The sequence below is a fragment of the Manis javanica genome, chromosome 6 (assembly GCF_040802235.1).
Source record: "Manis javanica isolate MJ-LG chromosome 6, MJ_LKY, whole genome shotgun sequence".
In the NCBI taxonomy this organism is placed as follows: Eukaryota; Metazoa; Chordata; class Mammalia; order Pholidota; family Manidae; genus Manis; species Manis javanica.
Window position 1 is genome coordinate 138,951,210 of NC_133161.1, and position 23,031 is coordinate 138,974,240.

Sequence of the window (23,031 nt, forward strand, 5' to 3'; positions counted from 1 at the left end):
CAACAATAAAATTCTGTATAGGGGAGTCAATGCTCAATGCACAGTCATTAATCCACCCCCAGCCTAATTCTCGTCAGTCTCCAATCTTCTGAAGCATAATGAACAAGTTCTTACATGGTGAACAAATTCTTACATAATGAATGAGTTCTTACACGGTGAACAGTACAAGGGCAGTCATCACAGAAACTTTCAGTTTTGATCACTCATTATGAACTATAAACAATCAGGTCAAATATGAATATTCGTTTGATTTTTATACTTGATTTATATGTGAATCCCACATTTCTCCCTTTATTATTATTATTATTTTTTTAAATAAAATGCTGAAGTGGTAGGTAGATGCAAGATAAAGGTAGAAAACATAGTTTAGTGTTGTAAGAGAGCAAATGTAGATGATCAGGTGTGTGCCTGTAGACTAAGTGTTAATCCAAGCTAGACAAGGGCAATAAAACATCCACAGATATAGAAGATTTCTCTCAGAACAGGGGGGGTGAGGTTCTAAGCCTCACCTCTGTTGATCCCCAATTTCTCACCTGATGGCCCCCCCTGCAACTGTGCCTGTCTTAGGTTGTTCCTCCCTTGAGGAATCTTACCCGTCTCTGGCTAACCAGTCATCTTCCGGGGCCATACAGGGAAATGTAAAGTTGGTAAGTGAGAGAGAAGCCATATTGTTTGAAAAGGTTAGCTTTTTACTTCTTTGCAGATTTATGCCCTGTGGCTTCTATGCCCAGCATTTGTCTTGAGGTATCTTTACCACTTGGAGGAATTATGATACTTGGTGAATTCGATATGAGGCACGAATTCTATTTAAGGGTTGTAATTAGGAAGGAAGAAGAAAAGCTATAGAGGTAGCAGACGGAAGAAAACATGGGAAGATTGATCATTTCTTTGACATATCTTCTTGTAGAGTAACTTAAGCATGTGTAGGTTTTTAAAAAATTTTTTATTGAAGGGTAGTTGACACAGTATTAGATTAGTTTCAGGTGTACAACACAGTGATTTAACATTTATATACATGATAATTCTAGGTACCAGCTATCATCATACCAAGTTGTTACAATATTTTGACTATATTCCTTATGCTATACATTACATCCCGGTTACTTACTTATTTTACAATTAAGTGTGTACTTTTTTTTTTTTTTTTGTGAGGGCATCTCTCATATTTATTGATCAAATGGTTGTTAACCACAATAAAATTCTGTATAGGGGGGTCAATGCTCAATGCACAATCATTAATCTACCCCCAGCCTAATTTTCGTCAGTCTCCAATCTTCTGAAGCATAACGAACAATTTCTTACATGGAGAACAAATTCTTACATAGTGAATAAGTTACATGGTGAACAGTCCAAGGGCAGTCATCACAGAGGCTTTTGGTTTTGATCATGCATTATGAACTATAAACAGTCAGTTCAAATATGAATATTCATTTGATTTTTATACTTGATTTATATGTGGATACCACATTTCTCTCTTTATTATTATTATTTTTAATAAAATGCTGAAGTGGTAGGTAGATACAAGATAAAGGTAGAAAACATAGTTTAGTGTTGTAAGAGACCAAATGTAGATGATCAGGTGTGTGCCTGTAGACTATGTGTTAATCCAAGCTAGACAAGGGCAATAAAACATCCACGGATATAGAAGATTTCTCTCAGAACAGGTGGGGGGTGAGGTTCTAAGCCTCACCTCTGTTGATCCCCATTTTCTCACCTGATGGCCCCCCTGCGACTGTGCCTGTCTTAGGTTGTTCCTCCCTTGAGGAATCTTACCCGTCTCTGGCTAACCAGTCATCTTCCGGGGCCATACAGGGAAATGTTAAGTTGATAAGTGAGAGAGAAGCCTTATTGTTTGAAAAGGTTAGCTTTTTACTTCTTTGCATATTTTATGCCCTGTGGCTTCTATGCCCAGCATTTGTCTTGAGGTGTCTTTACCACTTGGAAGAATTATGATACTCGGTAAATTCGATATGAGGCACGAATTCTACTTAAGGGTTATAATTAAGAAGGAAGAAGAAAAGCTATAAAAGTAGCAGGTGGAAGAAAACCTGGGAAGATTGATTATTTCTTTGACATACCTTCTTGTAGAGTAACTTCAGCATGTATAGGTTTTAAATGAATTAAATTGTGCACACACATTAACATAATAGGAATACAGTTACATAACCAAAGCAGATCTATAATTACCAGCCATCTCCAGTGAAGCCAAGAAAACCAGTTAGGCACCCTAGGCATTTGTGAAAATTTGTCTATGATATAATGGATATTGTCCAACTGTACTTGAACAGTCTGAGAGAAATCAGACAAATTAAAACAACCCATTCCTGGGAACTGTTCACATCCCATATGTTCTTTTAACAGTAGATAGTCTGTAGTTGTAAGATTTTGGAGCGCTACAACTTGCACTTCTCCTAATTCTTGGTTGAGTTCCAACAGTATAGATCCAGTCAAATTTGTTGTTTTACTGTATGCACAGGCCAGCTTAGATATCTCCTTCTTCATTCCAATGGCAAGTCCAGGAACCGGTGGGATGAATGCAGCTACAACTGCAGCATCGCCTGGAGGATCAGTCTTTTTTAAGAAGGAAATTGTTTCATGCAGAATAAGATGCCTTTAAAGAAAGGAAACTAACTTTAAGTGTTTTCTATTTTGAAGACCTGTACTGATTCCAAAGCTGAGTTTTTGTTCACAAATTAATCCCAGTTACTTCCTAAACCTGAAAGAAAACTACAAGGAAGTTTGATATAAGAGTCTAGGGAGGGGGATAATTCAGAGAAGACAGCTTTGATCATCCTTAGGAAAGCAAAGGCGTTGCTTCAAAAAACAAAGGAATCAAATCTAGAAATTCAGGAAAGACTTTTCCCAGAGGATTATTCTGGCAGCATGTTGAAAAGGGGTTATAAAAGCATTAAGTTCACAACCTGAACAATAAGTTAAGTAAATGTTAGGGAAGTATTTCCTTTCTTATTCTAAGATGAGGCGTACCTTTAGATTCCCTTTGCCAACAGAATTGCTCCTAAGCCTGGGATGGCATAAAAGTAGTTTGTTATACATGATAAATTGTCTTCTCTGCAGATAGGAAGGAGGCTTAAAGAAAGCCTTACGTGGGGCAGACACCAGCTGTTCTTTAGGAAGATAAGGCTAAGGAGCAGTGCTCACGAGAGTGAAAGTGGGGAGCCCTCCAAAGATTCATAACCTGGAGGAAGAAGTGGGCCCCTGATTTGTAGATTTAATGGGGTATCACACTTAGCTGGTTTACTCTGACCTTTTTTTTTTTTTTTTTTTTTTTGTGTGTGTGTGTGTGTGTGTGTGTGTTTTACAAAAGTAGCATGTGTTTATTGTTGAAAACACAGATGAAAAAGAAGAAAACAAAATTACTTGTTTGTTTTTTGGTACCCACAATCTTTTCCCTGGAGAGACTGTACTACCAGGTGCTTTCTTGGGAGCAAAGTGACCACGGAGCATCTTCTCAGATGCTTGAATCAGTCACTCAGGACTACAGTGAATGGAAGGAATGAGATTGTGCTGGCCATTAACTTCCTCTGAACGCCTTCATGGTCCTCTCTGAGACCAGTCATTTGGCTGAGCCCTAATAACGGCTCTGTTTTTCACATAGGAATTGATCAAGTCTTTGCCAAAGTCCACCAGTAAGGTGAGATGGAACCCAGTTTAAAATCCAGCCCCTTGAGTTATGTTACTACCTTTAGTACTTGAGGTAAGTTGAGGTGTTTATATGCTTTATGGACAAGAAAAGCATTAGGGAGGGGAGAATAAAGTTTTGAACTGAATGGTAATTTACTATTTTGAATGCCCGCAAATAGTGCCAAGAACTGGCTAACATATAATGCCAGGCAATTTTTGTGTACAGATTTATTTTTAGAGAGATACATGTTATAAATTTAAATCAGACAGTGACCCCTTATTCTACTTTACAGTAGAAGTCTAAAATCGGGTGAAAGAGGTTTTTGTGTCCATGGTGTTTTCTGTAATTGAAAATTGAGAGAGTGACACAGCACAATATATGTGGCCTGCGATGACCATTCCTTTCACCCTTTTGCAGTTGTTTGTGTAAATTGAGAATATTGTTAGGAAAATCCTTAGTAGATTAGACAGTGCCTGTTGCTTTATGCCCTATCAAATATTTTAATTAATTGCTTAAATTCATGTTTTACATCCACACTTTGCTTACCACAGCTTAAAGATCTAAGCCACAGGTGGTCCTCCCCTGCCGGCACCCCCACCCCCCATCCTTCTTCCCCTCCCCTCTCCGTGTTGACGGTGGCTGTTGGGAATAGGGTGGTACAATGTTGGCCTCTTTTTGGGAAACACCTTGACAGTATATATATATATATAGGGTCTTAAAAATGTTTGTACTCTTTGATCCAGTAATTCCACTTTAAAAATATCTACCCGAAGGACATAATTAGATGGGTAGTTGAGAGATTTATGGACAAAGATATTCATAGCAGCATTATCTGTCACAGCAAAAAAAAAATGTATACACATATATGGAAAAAAGGTAGCCTATCTAAAATGGAATGGCTCAGTTAAAGTACATCTACTCAATAAAGCATTCATAGCTATTATAAATTATGTTTGTAAATAATTTTACTAAGTAAAAATGACCATTTGATAATAAATAAGTAAAGCAGGATTTAAAACTAGTTGTAGATGGAGATAGTAGTACAGTATGGAGAATATAGTCAATGATTCTGTAACATCTTCCTATGTTGACAAGTAGTAGTTGTACTAGTTGGTGGGGGGGGGAGGATTTAATAATATAAGTAACTGTTGAACCCATGTGTTATATATATACTTGAAACTAATACAAGATTGTATATCAACTATACTTCAATTAAAAAATAAATAAAAGTAATACACAGATATAGTAAATTCCAACAATAAAGAAAATAAAAGCCATATTATATATATATGTATATTATGATCTCCATTGTGTAAATACACATATATGAAAAGGATTAGAAGGAAATGCATCAAAATACGGATGTGTTATCTTTAGGTGGCTAATTGTGTTTACTTGTTTTTTGGTACATTTATGTATTTTCCATATTTTCTGTGTTGGATGTGTAAGTTTTTTTGACAAAGAGTATTTGTAAAAACTTTCTGTTCACAATTTCTACTTGTAAAAGTAACATTCTTTGCAGAATATATGAAAAAAAAACTTGAATATGTTGTTTAGAAATATTGCCTGGCATTATGTTAGCCATTTTGGGTTCTTTAAAAAAAAAATTCGAAGTGAGAAAAACACTGAAATCTAAAAAATGACAATGTGATTTAAACCAGGATTCTACTCCATCTTCTATGATTTAAATCAGAATCTGTGTCTTTGTTACATGAGAATATTTGAGTATTACGTATGCCAGAACAGAGGTCAGACAGCCTTGGCAGGTGATGTGCCAAAGCCCTGTGTGTCGGGTGGGCTGATGTGCCCCTACCACAGACCTCTTCTCTGCTGGCCGCTGTTTCCAGGTTAGAAGAGAGGGTCAGAGGAGGATGGGAGGACAACTTGCATGCACAGGACATTAGAGCTGTTGTCTCCCTTGCCAAGGTAAATTTTATGGGTAAGAAAGGTGACATACACGTTAAGGCCACTGACCTGTGTGTAAGAAGACAGCAGGAGTCTTGTTTGGTTATGATGAACCTGGCCAAACAAAACTGTTCATTTGTGAGCAGGGAGAATTTTATATATATAAATATGAATACAAAAAAATGTTTAAATTCAATTATGCAAATTAAATTTGAGATACATATAAACTATATTTAAATTATTAAATAAAATATTAAAATTTCATTTATATATTTATTAAAATTATCAATATACAACAAATATATTAAACATAAAAATATTCATATATTTATATTGTATGTTACATACATAAATATATATTCTAAAATATTTTTGGTTTTCCAATAATGTATTATGAGTCAAATAGCAATAGCACTGCCATCATTAAGAGTTTACTTTTTGACACAGATAGTACTTTTGAAAATGCCATAGCATTGAATAATTTTCCCGGTAGTACTAGTGGATATAATCTGATTTGTACATCCTCTAACCCTCCTTGTGGTCAGTGATGTTTATTTCTGAGGTTGGACCGGGTGGCTCTTGGTGGCTGTTAGACATTATCAAGTTCCCTGGTCCATACGGCCATGGGTGCTTGTTCTCATTATCATAGTTTTGTAACACACTGAGCAAGCTTTCTGTGAATAGATATATATACACATAAATATATATGAAGTCAACAAATATTTAAAGTGCCTGTTACCATCTTAAATTCTTTCCAGTCTCCATCATCAGCTGGCAGCATTTAATGAGTGCCCTCCCCACCCCCCGAAAGAATTGATAAAGGAGAGTCCTGTGTGATAATATTTAGGTAGTAATAATGAGCTGTGAATTTTAAAGGACAGCTGTAAAGTAATTCAGTACACCATGTGCTAGGGTTAAAGTTGACTCAAGTTTGTTTCACTGCCTTTTAATAAATAAATAGTTGAGGAAAGATTAAGCAAAAGGAACAAACACTCCTCCTTGTCCTCAATCTCTCGGGGAAGCGTCTCCTGTTAACAAGTTACGTGAATGTTTACTTTGCCTTGACTACTTACCGGTGGTGTCGATTCTTACCCTTGAACCAAGTGAGAATTCAAATAAACCAAAAAAAGCCTTCACACAGCTGGCTCCTTCTGCCAGTGAGTGGTACCAAAATATCCTCTCCCATTTTTTTAGGAGGCCGGCAAGAAAACACTTAAAAGGTGGCCCATGAACTGATAGTTGGTGATCTAGATAAACCTGAGTTTTCGACTCGGAGATTTTGTAATACTTGGCACAAAGAAGTGAGCAGATTGAGGGAGACATTGTTTGGTTTATTCACATCTATATTAAGTTGCCTTGGTTTGTATCACTACCCAGTTTTTTTTTTAATTATAAAAATGTTCAAATACACAGAAAAGTTTGATTTTAACAAGATTCTAATGCCCACCACCTAGATTCTGTAATTTATATTTTCTTATTCTCGATTTCACATCAGCCCACCCATTTTATTTTATATGCATTTCAGAATAAATGCACAGTACCCTTTGCCCTAAACACCTCATCAACTAAAGTTCAACATTTGTTACAGTTCTTTTTTTTATTAATTTTGGTATCATTAATCTACAATTACATGAAGAACATTATGTTTACTAGACTCCCCCTTCACCAAGTCCCCCAAACAAACCCCATAACAGTCACTGTCCATCAGCGTAGTAAGATGCTGTAGAATCACTACTTGTCTTCTCTGTGTTGCACAGCCCTCCCTGTGCCCCGCCTCAACATTATACATGCTAATCGTAATGCCCCCTTTCGTTTCACTACCCAGTTTTATCAATGGTTAGAATTAGCCTTTGTATAAGTGAATATGCACATAAAATTCCCATTTCTAAAATGTCATCAGTGTAGCGCCATCATTTAGGAACGTTTTGTTGTTTCCATAGTTACAGACTGTGTGTCCAGCCCTGGCCAAGCAGGAACATGGGACAGAATTTGCAGACACAATAACCACTCTTTGGATCCCTAGCCCAGCATGGTGCCTGGCATATAGTAGACACTTATTTTATTTATATATATATATCTTTTATATTCTTACTGAATTAAAAAAATATATAGATGAATGACTAAATGAAGGAATAAAAAATACAGCTAGAATATGCTGAATTCACATGAGGTGACAGTTCTCATTAAATACTACTCTTTAAGATACTGCTGAGAATTGTGTTTTATTCAGGTAGTCTTCATTTTCAGAAACATCTTTTAAGTCCCTATATTTTCTAGGCGTTAGAATTTTTTTGGAAAGTATCTTTTATTTTTTTATTTTTTATTAAGGTATCATTGATATACAGTCTTATGAAGGTTTCACATGAGCAACATTGTGGTTACTACATTCACCCATATTATTAAGTCCCCCTCCCCACAAACCCTATTGCAGTCACTGTCTGTGTAGTAAGATGCTGTAGAGTCACTACTTGTCTTCTCCGTGCTATACTTAGGCATTAGAATTAACAAAGTTGAATATGATGCCGTTCTTGCCTTCAGAAAGGACATAGTTATGTAACCAGGTAAATTATAGAAAAGAGTAGTGAGTGCAATTAAAGATATGTGTATAAGGTATAGAGTAGCACAGAAAAAATGAACCATATCTGGAGGAGGGCATGAATATTATTAATTTTATTTATCTTGTTTATTTTTTCTCATTCCCACTAGGATGTAAGTTATAATTCTCTTACTGTGTTTCTTGTTTTTATTTACATATTAAAAAATTGCTCTATCCCCAGCTCCTAGAATATAGGACCAAGCATAGATTAAGCATTCAATAAATATTTGTTGGCACGGATAAGTAATCTTTGATAGATATTGTCCATTTCCCTCCAGCAGGAATCTACCAGTTATATTTTCTCCCAACAATATATGATGGTGATTTTTACCCACATCCTTGCCAGGGCTGGATTTTGTGAAACTTTTTTAGCTTTGTTAAATGTGCTGTTACCTGTATATTAAAAAAGAACCAAAAGGCAGACCTCCTCTTGTTTGCCATCTGCCTCCAGCAACTTGCCCTATTTTTCTGCTGCCCTTTATAGGATAACCCTTCAAGGAGTTTTGTGGGCTTCTCTTCTTGTTTTATCCCTTCCCATTCTATCCTGAACCCACCATCTGACTTCTGTCCCATCCCCACTGATGCCACCCTTGTCAGTAATGATTCCATTATGCCTTTCCCGGGGGTCTCATCTTACTTGACTTCTCAGCAGTGTTTGACATGATTGGTCACACTCTGTTGAAGTATTTTCCCATTTTCTCCCTGGACACAACATTCTAATGGATTTGATCCTATTTTGTGGCCTATTTTTTCTTAGTGTTGTTCATTGCTACTTCCTTCTCTGTTGGGTCTGTAAAGGTTGGAGTATCCTGAGGCTCCCACCTGCTCTCTCCTGTCCTCTATATTTTCCTTAGAAGTCATCTGAGGCTTTAATGGGTCTAGCATCTGTGTGTCCAGCTTGACTTCACACAGCCCCAGAGTGCACTATGACTTGGCAGTGGTCCTTGGATGTCCAATAGGTGTTCAGACATACCTTGGCCAGAACAGAGCTGTTAACTGACTAACTCCCTTTTCAATGTGTCTCCCCCTCTCCTGTCCCCATTTCAGTAAAGAGAGCTGTTATTTATTCTGTTACACCAAAAACTCAAAGTTAGCCTTGACACATCTCCTTATCCCACACTCTGTATCCAAGCCTTCAGCAAACTCCATTGGTTTTACCTTCAGGATGTCTTCTGAATCCAGTTACCTTTTACCTCCTCCACAGTTGACTTGCTGGTCTAACCCACCGCATGCTCATCTCTCCTGAGTGGTTACATCACCTCCTACTTGGTGTCCCTCTTCCTTTCCTGCCTCACCTCAGTCCAGTGGCCATCAGCCAGTAATGTTAAAGCACAAATGAGATCGCATCGTTCCCCTTCTCTAAGTTCCCTAAGGACTTGCCATCACAGTTAAGAATGGAGTCCCAAATCTTTCCCGTGGCCTTCGAAGCTGGAGAGGATCTGGCTCAACTTCCTCTGTGCTCTTTTCCCCACTCTTCCCACTCTTATTACAGTGGACTTGAGCTGTTCTGCAGACAGCGAAGCCCAGGCCCCACACAGGCCTGCACTTGAATCTCTGAACAGTCCAGGAGCCGAGTCCCCCATCTGAAGAAAGGGAAGAGCCCCATTGTACCTACTGCATCAGGTTCTTGTGTGGAGGTCTAATTGATACACTAAAAACTCCAAAATGGTGCCTTGCACAACTAAGCACTATGTAAATATTAGCTATTATTTTGTTATTTTTGTTGTTCCCATTTTAGAGACTGTACAGGAGGAATGCATTTCGGTTGTGTTGCATTGCAGATGCTTGTGAGATAACAAATGGACCAAAGGCAGTTGAATATGTTCACTTGGATGATGAATTCTGTGTAATAAGAGGTATCTTAGTACAATGGAAGACAGAGCAAAATTTCTCACTTTAATTTAGATTAGTTTGTGAATTGGAAAGATGTGGATCATTAAGTATCTTGTATATGATGCCCTTTATACAGAGTGTTCAAAATAGATGGCAACCAAAATTCATATGGAAACACCAAAGACCCCGAACAGCCAAAGCAGTCCTGAGAAGGAAGAACAAAGTGGGAGGATCTCGCTCCCCAACTTCAAGCTCTACTACAAAGCCACAGTAATCAAGACAATTTGGTACTGGCACAAGAACAGACCCACAGACCAGTGGAACAGAATAGAGACTCCAAACATTAACCTAAACATATATGGCCAATTAATATACGATAAAGGAGCCATGGACATACAATGGGGAAATGACAGTCTCTTCAATAGATCGTGTTGGCAAAACTGGACAGCTACATGTAAGAGAATGAAACTGGATCACTGTCTAATCCCATACACAAAAGTAAATTCGAAATGGATCAAAGACCTGAATGTAAGTCATGAAACCATAAAACTCCTAGAAAAAAACATAGGCAAAAATCTCTTGGACATAAACATGAGCGACTTTTTCATGAACATATCTCCCCAGGCAAGGGAAACAAAAGCAAAAATGAACAAGTGGGACTATATCAAGCTGAAAAGCTTCTGTACAGCAAAGGACACCATCAATAGAACAAAAAAGGCATCCTACAGTATGGGAGAATATATTCATAAATGACAGATCCGATAAAGGACTGACATCCAAAATATATAAAGAGCTCACATGCCTCAACAAACAAAAAGCAAATAATCCAATTAAAAAATGGTCAAAGGAGCTGAAAAGACAGTTCTCCAAAGAAGAAATTCAGATGGCCAACAGACACATGAAAAGAATCTCCACATTGCTAGTCATCAGAGAAATGCAAATTAAAACCACAATGAGATATCACCTCATACCAGTAAGGATCACCACCATCCAAAAGACAAACAACAACAAATGTTGGTGAGGTTGTGGAGAAAGGGGAATCCTCCTACACTGCTGGTGGGAATGTAAACTAGTTCAACCATTGTGGAAAGCAGTATGGAGGTTCCTCAGAATGCTCAAAATAGAAATACCATTTGACCCAGGAATTACACTTCTAGGATTTTACCCTAAGAATGCAGCAGCCCAGTTTGAAAAAAGGCAGATGCACCCCTGTGTTTATGGCAGCACTATTTACAGTAGCCAAGAAATGGAAGCAACCTAAGTGTCCATCAGTAGATACGAATGGATAAAGAAGATGTGGTACGTATACACAATGGAGTATTATTCAGCCATAAGAAGAAAACAAATCCTACCATTTGCAACAACATGGATGGAACTAGAGGGTATTATCCTCAGTGAAATAGGCCAGGTGGAGAAAGACAAGTACCAAATGATTTCACTCATATGTAGGGTATAAGAACAAAGAAAAAACTGAAGGAACAAAACAGCAGCAGAATCACAGAACCCAAGAATGGACTAACAGTTACCAAAGGGAAAGGGACTGGGGAGGATGGGTGGGAAGGGAGGGATAAGTGGGGGAGAAAGAAAGGGGGCATTACGATTAGCATGTATAATGTGTGTGGGTGCACGGGGAGGGCTGTGCAACACAGAGAAGACAAGTAGTGATTCTACAGCATCTTACTACGCTGATGGACAGTGACTGTAATGGGGTTTGTCAGGGGGACTTGGTGATGGGAGGAGTCTAGTAAACATAATGTTCCTCATGTAATTGTAGATTAATGATACCAAAAAAAAAATAGATGGCAACCGTCATCCTCAAAACTCCATATAAATGCAGATAGACAATTTCAGCTGTTTCAGTGGTTTAGAGTCTTTCTTTTCTTGGTTGTCTTTTAGTGAGCCAAGGCCTGAAGTGTGTCCTGCCCGCTTCTGCAATCTGGCGCTATGCATCCAGATCCTGGACCCTTACAGACACTGCTGTATGTTACACTTCTGTTTCTGTGCCCTTCTGTGAATTCAGGTAAGAGTGGAACGGTCGCTAGTGTTTGGGCTGAAGCTCTTATCTTAATCCTATAAAAAACAAACTCTGCCAATAGTAATGGTTTCTGAAGCCCTAAGATTTGTTTGGCCAGCTGAATGATTTAAAAATTTTGAGTAATTAGCAATTTAAAGATCTCTTAGTAGTGCCTTTAGGCACTAACAGGCCTTCCTGTCATTGTCCTTGTAATTTATTCCTTTTGTTGCCTTAAAAATAAGTATTTCTGATAGTGCTTTTTGTCAATAAGAGGACATGTTTTGATTTCTGAATTTGGAAATTATAATAGGAATAAAATGCTGAGTACATACCACCAAAGAGAAAATAGAATCAGCACGTATTAGTACTCAATGTGAAGTGAGGAAACTCAGTTCAAATCCCTGATCACCTACTTTCTTCCATGACCTTGTCTAATTTATTCTCTAACTCTGGGTTACTGAAAAACTAAAATGTGTTCATTGTTTAATGTATATATAGCCCAAGCCTAATATATGGTTCATATACATTTCTTTTTATTTTAGACTTGTGTAGATATCTTTATATAAGTCTATAGAAATACAGTGATGTTTATTAACATTTATTTTCTCTGTTAAAAATACTTAACATTAGGTTTGGTAAGCAAAAAATTGATGTAATGGTTTTATTTCTGGTTTTGTTTTGCTAAACAACCTCAGACTCAGTTAAGAGAGGCACTTCCCTTAATTTTCATTTCTGATTGCATGTCCTGGAAAATTAGATTCAGCAATTCATTGATTTTTTTTTATAAGTATTTTATTCTGCCAGATTAATAGTATTCTTGTCCCCCACCCCTTTCTGGAGGGGAGAAGGGGGATCTGTTTTGATAGTTCAGTGCAAGAACCTGCCCACCCTCCCCCCAAGTTCCCGAGGAACAGACATAACAAATGAAACTATTCTAAACACCAAATAAAAATATTAAGATTGATACCCTATGTAGCCTTAAACATGCAAAAAGAGATAGACTTTGTATTCCAGGGTGGCTTCCCAACTTCCTACTTCTGATTTCTTGAAAGCTGAACATTATTTTATATTAAAGAAAACTAGTAATGATGTACAATAGCCTTTATTTATAGAATAACTGACTCTTAAAGTCAAATCCATAATATTAGAATTCTTCTTATTGCAAATCTTCTTTACCTTTTCAGATTCTTAACTTCCCTTCCTTAAGGGTTACTTGGTTAAAAGAGCAGTTTGCCATTTTGCATTTATAGAATTGGTATTTTGTCTGATTCATATCATAAGGATTCTATCTATTCTACTCTATCATTAAGTCCTGGGTTAACATGTTGGCCCTCTTTTCTTCTGTAAATGGGCCTTTAGAATGTTCCTAGAACTTTTTGCAAGCATTAAGAACTATAACATATATAGATAAAAGAAGAGGTTGCCTTTAGTTGTATTAATTCAGATGAAATGTATTTAATGTACTCTTCTTTCTCTCCTTATCTCCCTTTCTCATCCCCGATCCCACCACCACCCCACCACCATCGTTTTGCACATGGGAAATGTTGCCTGGTAGACTTGGCACCTTATTTTGTTTCCGAGCCACTATCTGCTGTCCAGAAACTTGGTGGACCTGTAGTACTACATTGTTCTGCTAAACCTGTGACAGCTCATATCTCATGGCTGCGTAATGGAAAAAGATTGGATAGAAATGTGGAACAGATTAAGATTCATCAGGGGACTTTGACAATTCTTTCTCTTGAACCCTCCCATACGGGCCGCTACCAGTGCATTGCCAACAATAGCGTCGGTGCAATTTTGAGTGGCCTGGCAACAGTAGCCATCGCAGGTAAGTTTAATTTTGTCCGTTATATATGCTTTTTCCTGGAATTACTATTAGTACTTGGATTTTTTGTAGTGGGAAGAGCATAGGCTTTGGAATAAGATTCACAGTAGTTCTCATCCCAGCCTTGACTTTGATATGTGTTTAGACTTGGGGAAATGTATTTGAACCTCTGTGAGTGTAGCCTATGTCTTCATCTGTAATAAGGCCTTGGAAACGACTTGTTACACAGGGCAGTTTTCTAATGTGACTTCTGAATGTCTTTGTGAGCATTTAGAAGTCCTTAATGTCAACAAAAAAAAGCTGTCATCTACTTTGACACTCAGTGATTTCATGCAGCCCTTTATCTTTCTTTCATATCTAATTGTTTTATTTGCTTTGATTACTGAGTGATTTTAATTTATTTAATTGAAACCAGGCTAAAGAAGCAGGAAAAAAATAACTGACTGTAAAGAAAGGAATGTTGAGTATTGAACTTATGGAAAATCTGGAATGTGTGGTTTTCTTAGTAAGTTTGAGCCATCTGCCTTTCAAACAGCGATGGCTTCCAGTAATAGAAAACGTCTTTGTAAGGGCATCCCTATTTACAGAACAAATCTGGATTCCCCAGGAGTAGTGGGTTTGTCATAACTGAGAAGAGTAAATGTTTTTGTAGAGCTGTGACCCATGGACAGCTCCAAGACACACACTGGAGGGCTGAATTCCTAGTGGCGGGCTGCTGAATGCTTTCAGCCTCGGAGGTAATAAAGAGCCCTTCGAGGCAGGCTCATCTGTAGTAAACTTCAACTGAGAGGAATTGAGACCTAGTTAGTATATTCAGATAATTCAAATGATGTACTGCTTTGTTTTTTGATGTCTTAGGTTCATTCCTATAAGCCATTTTATTGCAAATGTGAGTTACTTACAAAGACAATGCAAAGGGGGAGTGACTTTTGATTGAAGGACTAGACTGAAAAGGATTTATCTTGGTAGAATGGGAATGATTATGCTTTATAGTTGTCTGTAGAGTTTTAAGAGCAGTTTGAATCTCTTGTAGCCTCCCGGAAGCACCGACTTCTGGAAAAGGGTGCCATGACTTAGTTCCAGCTCTCAACCATGCACCTCCTAACCCCAGCTACTTTCTGAGATTAAAAAAAATCACAGCTCAGTGAACTCGGATTAGTTGCCACAGTCGGCCTTGTTGCAGATGTTGTTTCTAGTTTTTTAATTTCCTTTGGGAAAGACTTCAAATTTGCATTTATTTATTTATCTACCTATTTATTTTAGTTCTCGGTGATTTTGGTTCATCAACAAAGCATGTTATTACAGCAGAAGAAAAAAATACTGGTTTCATTGGCTGCGTGGTACCAGATAGTAATCCCAAAGCTGAGGTGCGCTATAAAATCCGGGGGAAGTGGCTGAAATATTCCACAGGTGAGACCCCTTATGGCAAGCCAGTGGCCCCCCACAGAACAAATGATCATTAAACAACCTACTCTTAAACTCTGTGTGCTAGGGACCCCTGGAGACAGCAATATGCAGGATACATTGCCTCTCTTCTCAGAAGTCAAGTGGAGACACTAGAACAAATGGTTACATTATAGAAATGATTATGATCTGACACTTCCCAGGTTTACTCCCTCAATACATTCAGGTCTCTACTTAGCACTTCCTCCGAGAAGACCACCCTTACTGCCCCATCTGAAATAATATGTCCTGTTGCTCTTTGCCCTTTATTTAGCTTCATTTCTCCCCATAACATTGTGTCGTAACATATTTTTGTTGGCTTGTTTGTTATTTACCCCTTCCTCTGCCACCCCCATTCCCACACTGGAACGACAGCTGCATGAGTACAGGACCTTTGTCTGCTTTCTTTGTTGCTGTATTACTTGTGCCTGGCCATCCCTGGCAGAAAATAGGCACACTACACATATTTGTTGAGAAATGAATGAATATCAGGTGGTCAGTGATATGGACAGAGGTTTGCCCAAGGTGATAGCTGTGGTCATTGTATCTTGGTCTGTGTTTCTTGTGCTGTCAGTGTTCTTAATGAATGATCTGTTGTCAGCTGTTTCTGATGATTTCGGATTTTGTTACTTCAGTACTATTGACTTTTTCTTTCTTTTCTACCTTGACTTCCTGTTTATTTTGTTTACTGAATTTTCCCTGGTTGCTTATTTGCTGTTAGTCTTGTTTAAATGTACAGCATGACTATCAACCATTATTAGTTTTCATTGGCATCCTTCATAAAGAGAGAGGCCTAATTTCATTCCCTTCCTTCCTCAGAGAATTACTTAATCCTTCCATCAGGAAATCTTCAGATTTTGAATGTATCTTTAGAGGACAAAGGATCATATAAATGTGCAGCTTTTAATCCTGTCACACATGAATTAAAAGTTGAACCCATTGGCCGAAAGCTCCTTGTGAGTCGTAAGTATTTGGGAGAATAGTGGTGACTAGGAAGAATCCTCAGAAACGTTCCTCATAAAAACTTGGGAAATGAGAATTCATTTTTCTATCAGATTCTTTTGTTTATCATAAAAAAGTCTTATAAAGAATTAAATGCATAAATGCATTATAGAATAGAACTGTGCATGTTTTAAAAATAGAATGACTTTTCAGAATTGCATTCAAGATGGCAGAGTGGAATACTTGTGGAGAACTTTGCCCTTTACTCAAATAAGAAATGATAGAGAAAAGATAACTATATCAGCAGTGGTCAAATTGATGACTGTGAATTATGAAAAAGTTTATCTGTCTTCTTTCAGATATGATAAGTCAGAGCTGATTTTTAGATTATGGTCGTTGAGTTGAAACAGCACCAATAATCAGAGCATGGTGAAATAGTGGTTCCTAAATTTGAGAATTCTGCATTTTTAAACTGCTAATTGGGAAGTAGCCTTAAAGGATCACAAAATATTTTAATTTTAATTCTCAACTAAAAATGATTTAGCTACCAAATAGGCTTGTAGTGTAAAGAAGAATAAATGAGAGGGTGGGAAAATGCACAGATCTGCTGAGAAAGAAATAGGAAGTGAATAGTTCACAGTAGTAATTTTTACTTTCTCTTCTTTTTCCAGGCCCTTCTTCAGATGATTTTCACATTCTTCACCCCACCCTTTCACAGGCATTAGCGGTTCCCTCTCATAGCCCTGTAACACTGGAGTGTGTAGTGAGTGGGGTCCCAGCTCCTCAAGTGCGCTGGCTGAAGGACGGTCAGGACCCTGGGCTGGGAAGCAATTGGAGAAGGTTGCATTCTCATCTTGCCACAGATAGCATTGAACCAGTGGACTCTGGAAACTACTCCTGCACAGTGGGAAACAAGACTGGAGACATGAAACACGTGACTTACATGGTTCACGTACTTGGTAAGATATTCCTTATTAGGGTTTTTTCAAGTCAGGCTGTTTTTCTGGCCTAACTGATGTTTGAATGGAAGATCTACTTGTGAACTATAAATGAAATAGGGACTTTGTAGAAATATCTGCACCAGTGGCCAGAACAAGCTTCATTTTTCTAAAGGAATGCTGAACTAGGCAGTATTTCTGGATGGTACAGAACATTTCACCTGGGATATTCTTGGGAGCCTCACCTTTGACCGGCTACGTAATGCAGATCTGGTTCTTTCTTTCGAAGGACATGGAGGAAAGAGACTGAATTCAGCAGGATGGAAGATTCCCGGCCATATCAGTGTGTAGTGTCCAGTAGTAATAACCAAGCCAGAGCACTGACTAGAAAATGTAATTTCAAAGGAAATCTTTTTCCCTTTACTTTCTCTTTTGGAATGCCTTCCCTCTGGCTCATGAGACTTGGGTTAAATTCAGCCACATTTCTATGGATACTCTTTATCTCAAAGCCGTTCCTTTCTTTTTCTTCCAGCTACTAGTTCACTGTCATGTGCAGCAGCAGAAAATGTTTTCCTTTATCAAAACAAATTTTCATGAAAAGCAGAAAAAAGTATGTAGTAACTGGTTTCATAGCAAGCATAGTTTTTATAAACCTTTTGCACATGTTTATTTGCAGCAGTGGCCTGGAGTTTGTTACACTGAAGGGAATGTAAATGTATAGCAAGTGGGCTTTAAAGTTTAATGACAACTCAGACTAGATAAATATGCATAATCATTTAATTTGGGTATATGTCACAAATGTCAATAAATTATTTATTTTGTCCAGGTAAAAAGTGACTTACACTAAAGTAAGGTTTTTTTTTTTTTCCCAGTATACATCTAACCTCAAAGCAGAATTGACCATAAAAAGAATTTAACTTCTGAATAAGCATTCTTCTGTTTTGGCTCCCGTTTAGTATAAAATACAGGGGAAGTATTACTTTATTTCAAACAAATCACCTGAAATAAATGCTAAGAGAGGCCCCAAATTAGAAGCTCTGTGTGTGTGTATGTGTGTGTGTATTTGTGTGTGCTGCGGGAATTAAGTGGTTGGAGAGATCTGTAAAAAGAGACTATAACATGTTAGTAAGATATGGCTTATCCTATTAGAGGAAAGCTAAAATACATTCTAATTTTTTCTTAATGACCACAGCAGATGGGAGAATGTGAGTAAACACTACAATTCGGTTTTAACTAGTTGTACTGGTAGAGAGAAAATTTTATATGACTCGCGTGATAATTTAAAAAGTACATCTTGAGGGCTGGAGTTTAATTTGTACGTTTTGTTTTCAGAACCTGCTTCAATTTCTAAAGGACTGCAGAATCAGACAGTGTCCCTGGGTGCCACAGTACAGTTCACTTGTGAAGTCTATGGGAACCCAGCCCCTAACCGCACCTGGTTTCATAATGCACAGCCTATCCATCCTTCACCGCGACATCAAACTGCAGGCAATGGATTGAAAATCAGTGGCGTTACCATGGAAGATTCTGGGCTATATCAATGTGCAGCAGATAATGGGATTGGATTTGCACAATCTACTGGGAGACTTGAAATTGAAAAAGGTAGGTTTTTAGGTCATGTAATCATAGGAAATTTTACTTTACAGGTAGACTTTTATTGTAAAAATTATCTATCTTCACTAAATGGAAATAGTCCTGTCACCATAACAGAACTGTATTCATTTTCCATGTTTCTTTCTAGTTGCAGTTAGGCTGTAAAGAAGCAATGTTACTTAATCAAACTCATTGAAAATTGTTTTTAAAATTATTTTTTCAACAGATACTTCATAGTTTTAAAAGTATATGGTAAAAGTTTCTTGCTCCTGGTCCGCAGCCTGCCATATTTCTCTTTAGAACTAATACTTTTATCAGTTTTTTGAATATCCTTGTATGTATATATATAATTAGTTACACAAAAATGTGTGTGCATTTAATAACAGCATCTGTTTTTTTTACTTAAATGTGGTAACATTGTTTACCTTCACTTAACATGCATCTTGGATATCTTTCCAAATGGTAGATAAAAGAGTATTTTCATTCTTTTTTAAAAAATGGCTGCTGATTAGCATTCCATTGTGAAGTTGTGACATTCCATTGATCTGATTAGTAACTTATTGATGGCCATTTCTGATCTTCTGCTATTACAAGGAGTTTTATAATGAATATCCTTCTACATAGATTATTTTGCACGTGTGAATATCTGTAAAATTATGAGAAATAAATGTGCTGAAGAGAAGCATATATGCATTAGTAACTCTGATAGATAGCACAAGTTGCTCTCCAAAACTTACCAGTTTACACTCCCACCAGCAATGTGTAACTGCCTGTTTCCTCATATCCTCACCAAGGCAGTCTGTTGTCATTTTTTTTTTTAACTCTTTGCCAATCTGATAGGTTAAAAGAAGTACCTTTTGATCTGTATTTCTATTATTGTTGAGTGAAATTGGGCCTTTTTTCCTATGTTTATGAGCCACTTGAATTTGCTTTCTTATGTCTTGTTTATTGTCTTTTGACCATTTAAAAAATTAGTTTTGTTGGTCTTTTTTCTTATTGATAGGAATTCATATATTAGGGAAATTAACCTTTTGCCTATGAGATATAAATAGTTTTGATTTCAAAGAGTCAGTCTGATACAGACTGTCTGACCTTGATGCAGTTCATTTAGTAGCTAATAATACAAAATAATTCTTAACTGGTATGGATTTGGAAGTTTAAAATTATACTTCATAATGGAAATTTTAAATACTTTGAATAGTGGAAATGCAGATCAAATTGTGTGGGACATAGCAAAAATGGAACTTAGAAGGAAATTTGTAGCCTCAAATGCTTATAAAAGAAAACCAGTAACACTGAAAATTAGTGAGCTAAGTAAAATAACAGATTAGATTTAAAGAAAGCAGAAGAAAGGAGATAATAAAGGTAAGGGCAGGAATTATATAGAAAATGAAGATGTGATGCAGAAGTCATTTGTAATCAAGATTCCATTGTTGGCACCTTTAAAAGTAGTTCCAGAAAATCCCTGGGACCAAAGAGTTGGTGCCACTTTAGCTTAGAAACAAAAATGTTGTTCATCTATGTGGTTTGAACTATGCTCATCAACTTTTACTCACAACAGGATTTTCTCCCATGCTTTTTATAATTATATTCCCCCTACCCCCCAAATTGACTATTTTCCTGAAGAAATATTTAGTTTTATAGTATTTCACACCTTTTTCATGTTAAAGTCTGAGGTTCTGGCTTCACATGTTCTATGTGTCAGTGCTCAAATGTGTACAGGACACCTTTTGGAAAGTTCTCAACAGATTCCTTTATGTGCATTCTTTCTTCTCTTTCCAAAGGACAGAAAATCTCAGTAGGAAGTGTCTAGGAGACCACAGCTTTGGAAACTTCTACTTTTTACTGACAGTTTCACCAGAGGAAAGTTGAAAAGGGATCTAACAAGAAGGGATCTCTGTTCTGATCATTACTGTCATTACTATGTCACTACTTGTTTGTGGCTATTGTTTCAGTGAATATATGTGTTCTCCACACTGTTCTGCATGTAAAGCACTGTTTGGAGGATGGTAACTACACTTACTGTGGTGGTCATAATGTATGCAAATTTCAAATCATTATGTTGTACACCTGAAACTAATGGAGTGTTACATGTCAATTATACTTTAATACAAGAAAACATTGTTTAGAAACACATGTGTAAAAGATGCTTCTAAGACTGCTACTTGCCCACAACATTGAGAACATTTATGCAATGGGGTGAAATTATTTTGCATTGTAGACACTATGATGGTCTTAATTTCTTGTATATGAATTACTCTTTTAATAGACAGCGGACTCAAGCCGGTTATAGTTACAGCGCCAGCGAGTGCGAAGGTGGTAGATGGAGACTTTGTGACTTTGTCCTGCAATGCCACTGGAGTGCCAGTTCCAGTCATTCGTTGGTATGACTGGCATGGGTTGATAACCAGCCATCCGTCTCAAGTCCTTAGATCTAAATCCCGAAAATCACACCTTTTAAAACCTGGGGGCTCTGACCTGGAGCCCGTGTACTTCATCATGTCTAGAGCTGGTGCAAGCTCTCTCTATATTCAGACTGTTACTCAAGAACATGCTGGGAAGTACACCTGTGAAGCTACAAATGAACATGGCACCACACAGTCAGAAGCAGTCCTCACAGTCGGTGAGTTGCCTTTAGGATTTTTTCTCAGGCGAATAGTTTCCTCTGATAGTAGGGGACAGAGTGCTCTGAAGTATGTCATTTTAATAAATCCAGCAATCTCTAATATATATAAAAACCACACCGGCAGCGTGTAGGTGCCCTTGAGCCAGGGGAGTGGCCCAGGGTGTGGTCTTCTGCTGAGAAGTAATGGTGAAGGACACAGAGGTTGGGTGTATGCCCTGTATTTTCATTCACACGCACACAAGGATTGTCTAGTTCTGAATGAAACTGGAGGCAGCAATCTCTAATCTATATGCTTCTCACAGCAACAGTGAAATGTAGAACTGTAGTTATTGGTATTTGATCTTAGTATCAACCAGATGAACCTTACTCTCTGTTTCTAATGTGTTTGTTAAGCTTGTAGTTGTCATGTAGAAAGCTCTCAAAGGTATGACCTCTTTTTGTGATTAATGCTTTGGTTTTCTAAGCTACTGAAAATGTCATTGCAGACATTTTTCAGGTGAACCTTTGATAAGTACAGTATCCAGAGTCTACAGGGTTGGTTTTCATTGAGAAAAGTAGTCATGATACCATCAAACAATACCTGCATGTCTATTTTTCTCTTTTTACTAAGTTATTTTCTAATAGGATTTACCATATTCTTTTTTTTCCTTATTAGAGTATCATTGTCATACAATCTTATGTTTGTTTCAGTTATACAACACAGTGGTCCAACAGTCCCCCGTATTATTAAGTCCGTAGCCCTCTAGTGTGGTTACTATCTGTCAATGTAGTAAGATGTTGCAGAATCATTAACTGTATTCTTTGTGCTGTACTACTGTCCCTGTGACAACTTGCATTGTGATTGTGAATTATGCAGTATTAATTCTTCATATTTTTCTGACTTTCGGTGATGATAACTTAAAAACTTTAATTATAAAAAACTTTAATTTTTGAAATATTGGTACATAGGATATCAATATTAAAAGTAATTCAGATCTGGTGTACTTTGCCTTCAAACCTGACATCAGTGGGCATTTAGAGCAGCGTTCCCCAGCAGGTAGTCGGCTGAGTGGAGACTGTTGCTCTGTTTGTCCTGTGAGAGGCAGAGCATCGAAGGGCAGCACTGACCTTAGTCTCGCGACTGAGGTCCCTGCGTGGGCCTCTCTTTAGAGGGCTTCGGGGGGCTCTTTCTCTCTGGGCCCTCAGCTCCTCAGGTCAAAGAGTCCGCGGGGACAAAGGGCTGTGCTTACTCAGAACCTGGAGTCCACGCTCCACCTTCTCTGCAACAGCCCTGTGGCCCCAGAATTCCCTGCTCTGATTAGTTCACAGTCTGGCCCCACACAGGTCTTCTTCCCTGGCCTGTCCTGCAGAGTGGGGACCACACCGGCAGCGTGCAGGTGCCCTTGAGCCAGGGGAGTGGCCCAGAGGGTGGTCTTTTGCCGAGGAGTGATGGTGAAGCACACAGAGGTTGGGTGTACGCCCTGGATTTCCATTCACATGCACGCAAAGATTGTCTAGCTCTCAATGAAGCTGGAGGCAGGAAGAGAAGTGGGGAAGGCTAGTGACTTCCACGTATGTTCTTATGTTACTCTGTGAATGCCGGAAGTGGGAATGGTGTGGAGGTGCAGCATGTGGACAGTGTTAGGATCCTGGCTCTGCCGCTTATGAGCTTTGTAGCCCAGGGCAAGTCACTG

At 37.9% G+C, this 23,031-nt stretch overlaps 1 protein-coding gene across 16 annotated transcripts in view; it reads left to right on the forward strand.

Annotated features, from left to right (window-relative positions):
- CDON (cell adhesion associated, oncogene regulated) overlaps nt 1-23,031 on the forward strand; it is a 94,693-nt gene that overhangs the window by 27,009 nt on the left and 44,653 nt on the right. For all 16 annotated transcript variants that reach the window (XR_012132647.1, XR_012132651.1, XR_012132648.1 and 13 more), the window contains 7 exons: nt 11,874-11,997; nt 13,547-13,819; nt 15,080-15,226; nt 16,079-16,222; nt 16,873-17,160; nt 18,472-18,741; nt 21,002-21,355. Coding sequence is in view for 10 of the 16 variants with exons in the window: in XM_073239526.1 (XP_073095627.1) it covers nt 11,922-11,997; nt 13,547-13,819; nt 15,080-15,226; nt 16,079-16,222; nt 16,873-17,160; nt 18,472-18,741; nt 21,002-21,355 (1,552 nt within the window). In the remaining 6 variants the exon portion in view is untranslated. The remainder of the gene's footprint in view (nt 1-11,873; nt 11,998-13,546; nt 13,820-15,079; nt 15,227-16,078; nt 16,223-16,872; nt 17,161-18,471; nt 18,742-21,001; nt 21,356-23,031) is intronic.